This window comes from Salpingoeca rosetta (genome assembly GCF_000188695.1).
Source record: "Salpingoeca rosetta unplaced genomic scaffold supercont1.2, whole genome shotgun sequence".
Classification (NCBI taxonomy): Eukaryota; class Choanoflagellata; order Craspedida; family Salpingoecidae; genus Salpingoeca; species Salpingoeca rosetta.
In genome coordinates this window covers 2113493-2118492 of record NW_004754932.1, presented here as the reverse complement: position 1 = coordinate 2118492, position 5000 = coordinate 2113493, and the positions used below count along the sequence as shown (strand labels likewise).

The 5000-nt window shown below is 55.4% G+C and overlaps 2 protein-coding genes across 2 annotated transcripts in view; one reads left to right on the top strand and one right to left on the bottom strand.

The window, feature by feature from the left end:
• The window catches only part of PTSG_01021 (carbamylphosphate synthetase 1), a 12086-nt gene extending 8302 nt beyond the window's left edge, over positions 1-3784 (top strand). Inside the window, exons 23-32 of the mRNA XM_004998437.1 lie at positions 121-210; positions 465-573; positions 774-899; positions 1105-1224; positions 1455-1505; positions 1730-1904; positions 2104-2257; positions 2430-2601; positions 2852-2956; positions 3185-3784. Coding sequence (XP_004998494.1) covers positions 121-210; positions 465-573; positions 774-899; positions 1105-1224; positions 1455-1505; positions 1730-1904; positions 2104-2257; positions 2430-2601; positions 2852-2956; positions 3185-3412 — 1330 coding nt within the window. The 3' untranslated portion in view covers positions 3413-3784. The remainder of the gene's footprint in view (positions 1-120; positions 211-464; positions 574-773; positions 900-1104; positions 1225-1454; positions 1506-1729; positions 1905-2103; positions 2258-2429; positions 2602-2851; positions 2957-3184) is intronic.
• Positions 3688-5000, bottom strand: part of PTSG_01020 (uncharacterized protein) — a 3000-nt gene continuing 1687 nt past the window's right edge. Inside the window, exons 5-7 of the mRNA XM_004998436.1 lie at positions 4610-4819; positions 4377-4433; positions 3688-4143 (exon numbers count right to left, since the gene is read on the bottom strand). Coding sequence (XP_004998493.1) covers positions 4045-4143; positions 4377-4433; positions 4610-4819 — 366 coding nt within the window. The 3' untranslated portion in view covers positions 3688-4044. The remainder of the gene's footprint in view (positions 4144-4376; positions 4434-4609; positions 4820-5000) is intronic.

The following is a 5000-nucleotide window of genomic DNA, read 5'->3' as shown; positions in this document are numbered from 1 at the left end:
CACCCTCACACACACACACACACACACACACACACACACTCACTCACGCACACACACACACTCACTCACACGCACTCACTCACTCACTCACTCACTCACTCACTCACACGCACGCTTCAGGTGGCGGGAGCTGTCGAGCTTTGGAGATGCCGAGGAGTTCTGCAACCAAGTCGGCTACCCCGTCCTCGTCCGCCCCTCATATGTCCTCAGGTATGGACTCATTCGTGACCAGATGCCCTTGCTCTGCTGGTGGGTTGTGCTTGTGCTATGGTGGCGTGGCGTGACGTTTCCTTGCTGCCCGTTGTAGTGATGGCGTCATTCCATCCTACATCCACGTCCATTGCCCAGTGAGTCTCGTTTCATTGATGTGCACACATCTTCCTTCCTTCCTTCCTTCCTTCCTTCCTTCCTTCCTTCCTTCCTTCCTTCCTTCCCTTTTTCTTTCGGCGAACGCCGTTGTGCAGTGGCGCTGCAATGAATGTGGTGCGCACAAAGGAGCAGCTGCAGCGGTATTTGAAGGAGGCGGCAGACGTCTCCAAGGACCACCCCGTCGTCATTTCAAAGTTCATCGAGGTGGGAAACGCATACGGACACGCCCACACGCACGCACCAACACACTAACACACACTAACACGTTCAGACCCTTTTATGGCGTGGAGTTTGCGTGCTCCGTTTTTTCACATGTGTTCATTTCACCACCACCACCATCGATGACTAACCACCAATGCACCTCCTCCAATGCCATGGCTGTACCGCTTTGCATGTGTGTTCAGGATGCGCGGGAGATTGAGCTTGATGCTGTTGCACAAGAGGGCCGACTTGTCGTGCACGCCATTGCCGAGCACGTTGAAAACGCCGGTGTCCACTCTGGCGACGCCACGCTCGTCCTGCCTGCACAGGTGTGACGGGTGGCGATGGTGAATGAAGGGAAGCCTTGGGCGTGCTCGGGGTGTGTTTGGTGTGTGTGTTTAATGTGTGTGTGTGTGTGTGTGTTTGATGTGTGTGTGTGTGGTATCTCGGCTACAAAAGATGTTGTTCGCGTACATCTTCTCGACACACACACATGCACACCCTCACTTGCCACTGCCCCCCCCCCTCAACCAGAACTTGACCAGCGAGGAGTACAATGGCGTGCTGGCCTCTGGAAAGGCAATTGCCCAAGCGCTCAACATTAGCGGGCCGTTCAACTGCCAGTTCCTCCTGACCAAAGACGGTGCCATTAAGGTGTGTTGTCATTGCCGTGACTGGTGGTGGTGGTGGTGGTGGTGGTGGCAGGGTTTCCGCCCTCACAGTCACCCGCACATTCACATCTCACACCCGAGTGGCATTGCTGTTGACATCAAACATACGCCACGCACCCTTCACCGTGATGATGATGTGATTTGATCGCTTGACTTATGGGTTAACATTGCTCGCCCGCGTCCTTGTTCATTTGCACACGCTCCACCGCCCAGGTGATTGAGACCAACCTTCGTGCCTCCCGCAGTCTCCCCTTCTGCTCCAAGGTGCGTTGTACACACGTCCAGCACGCGCACATTCAGCACGCGTGCCCATGCCTGATACATACAAGCGCTGCTTGTTCTACTCCCATCAAACAATCATGTGACCGATGGTGTCACAAACGTATCCCCTCAAACGTACACTTTGTGTGTGTGTGTGTGTGTGTGTGTGTGTGTGTGTGTGTGTGTGTGTGTGTGTGTGTGTGTGTGTGTGTGTGTGTGTGCAACAGGTCCTTGGCGTGGACTTTGCCGAGAAAGCGGCACGCGTATTCGCTGGCGAGCATGTGGAGAGCATGGACATTGACCTGGATGCCATCCCGTATGTTGGGGTGAAGGCACCGCAGTTCTCGTGGGCGCGGCTGCTCGGCGCTGACCCCGTCTTAGGCGTGGAGATGGCATCAACAGGTGCGCAGTCGTGCTGCTGCTGATGGCGAATTGTTGCTGGTGGCCATGCATTGGTGGTTTTGGTTGTGTTGTACTTCGGGGTACTCGCCTGACCGTGGTGCGATCTGACACTGCCGCTGTTCTTGTCGTTCGTACGCATCCACACACAACACGCCCGTTGATTGTTGTTCGCTGCTGCGTGTTACCATGTGACAACCAGGTGAAGTTGGGTGCTTGGGAGCAACAAAGGAGGAGGCGTTCTTGAAGGCGGTGATTGCGGCGAATCTGCGCCTGCCACAGAAGACAATTCTCATCATGGCCGGAGACCACAAGGACGACTTCCTCGCTTCAGCCCGCGCTCTCGCAGCCATGGGGTGCGTACGGGTAGTGGTCGTCGTCGTGGTGGTGGTCGTCGTGATGATGACATGCGGTGTCACCGTTTCATCTTCATCACGCACGCATGTACGCACTCCCTCACTCACTCACTCACTCACTCACTCACTTACACACGCATACACACGCACGCACCACGGCCCTTTGTTGCAGGTACAAGCTGCTTGCGACACCACCAACTGCGCTGCACCTTGCCCGCAACGGCGTTGCCGTGACGCGTGCGAACATGCCACGCCAGGACGACTATCTCGCTGATCCGCACACGCTCGACGTGTTGCATGCGCTGCGAAGCGGAGAGGTGGATCTCTTCATCAACTTCCCGCTGGTGAGGGCACGGCACTGCAGTCTTCACTGCACCATACACAGTGGCAGCCGCCTCCTTTGCACGCTGCCACACTTCACCACTGTGTGATGCGGACATTCTCAGTCATATGCACGCATGTGGATGCATGCTCCCACGCTCACATGTGCCCTTTCCACGCACACGCACACGCACGCACACATACACACGCACGCACACACACACTGCACGCCAATTGAATCTGCTTTCCTCATACTCTTTTATTCCATTTCAGGCGACGTCGCTTGGACAGGAGCCGAACACGGACGAGCAGCGCAAGACATACCGCGTCCGCCGCGCAGCCGTCGACCACAACGTCCCCATCATCACAAACCTCAAGGTGCGCGCATGTGCACATATGAGCATGCAGATGGTGGTGACTGTCTTGTTGCTGCTTCGCTCTTTGGGCTGGCACTGTGTTGCACTGTTCACACTCGCTTCAGCCAACATGTCAATCAGTCACTCACTCACGCACGCACGCACTTGCACGCCCTTTCCTTCCCGTCCCCTTCCCGTCAATTACCGCCAATTACCGCCAACACCACCTCTATCGACTTTACGGCAATAGGTTGCGCAGCAGCTCGTGCAGGCGCTGGCGAAGATGCACCGGTTTGGCATCCAGTCGTACCAGGAGGCCCGCGCCCTCGCCCGCGCCAAGCAGGTCGAGACAGCAGCAGCCAAGGCAGAGGCAGACGGTGGTGTTGCATGCGAGGATGACGGGTACGTGTCGGATGACACCGATGCTGACAGCATGCTCAGTGACACGACAACAGCGGCGCAGCACCAGCAGTCGTAGCCCGGGGGCGAGAGTGCCTTCATGTGGGCGAGAGAGAGGAAGGAGGGGGAAAGAGACGACAAACAGAATGAAGAGCGGATGGGCGGGCCAGTTGGCCTGCCCCTCCTTGTTCACAATGTGTATTGTGTGCGTGTGTGTGTGTGTGTGTGTGTGTGTGTGTGTGTGTGTGTGTGTGTGTGTGTGTGTGTGTAGAGCCTGCAGATGAAGGCATGCAATGTGCAATGGCCAGATTGGCTTTAACCAAAGATGGTTTTCTTGCTGTTGTCGAGGTTGGTTGTGGTGCGTGTCCGTGTATGGGCCGTTCAACAGCAGCGCGTGCAGTTGCTTGTATGTTGGTTTGTACGCAAAATGCAATACACAGCAGCAGTTGAGAGGTATACTCTATGGGGACAAATAAGCACAACTTGAGGGGACATGCGAGAGCCTGAGTAACGCAATCACGTTGCAGCAGCTGGCAGTACGAACCACCCAAACCATGAAGAGGAGCAACAGTCGTAACAATGGCATTGGCATCACCATCTTCATCGCCATCAACACTCCCCGTTGTGAGCCGCACAACATCAATGACAGCAGCAACGAGGCTTTGCTTATGGCGGATACAACGACTGATTGTGGGAAGGCGGTTCTTTGGATCACGATGTTGCGGTGTCTCCCGGGTCGAAGTTACCGCGGCGGCTGATGGGTGATGACCAGAACTGCTGCAGCTCATGCTGGTAGCTCTCTAGGTCCTCCTGCGTCATGGCGTGGCACGCACACGCACACACACACACATGCATGTACACGTGTTCAGGCGTGTGAATACACTCGCACAAGCGCGCGTTTGTGCATTCCCACGCGTGCGCTCACCCACAAAACCACACCCACATGCACTTCCACACAGAGACGAGCGTCACCCACATCAAGACATTTAAATCACACGCGAACACCATGTCCAGCATCAAGCGAGTGGGTTGTGCGGGCTCACCCTTTTCACAAAGTGGCTTTGGAGGAGACCAGCTGCAATGTCTGATACGCTCTGGCCCTGTGTACAGGCACAGCATCGTGGCAGGCTGTGAGATGGAACACACAAACACAACACACTCAAGCGCAAAACCACAAACAAACCACAGCAAAGAATGCAAGAAACCAGCAAGGCCAGCAAGCACACAAACAAACACACAAACACACAAACAAACAAACACATGAAGTCTGACGTACGTCCTTTCTCCGCTTTGCAAGGATGGTTCGCAAGCGGTCGATGCGTGCCCTGCTGTCTGGTGCTCTGTCGCCCTTCTTCGGGTGCTGCTCTCTGCCTTTCGCTGTAGCGTCAGCACCATTACCATCCTTTGCCGCCGTGGCTACACCACCATCCTCTTCCTCATCGTCATCATCGTCCTGCTCTGACTTGTCACTTGGCGGTTCAGTCACCTAATGATGTGTGGGGTGGGATAAGGCGGCCACACCAGATTACATATGAAGCGCGCATGAATCGCACATTGTCGGCACCAAGCAACATCCCCTTCGAACACAAACATCCACACACACACACACACACACACACACACACACACACACACACACACACACACACACACACAACAACACTCAC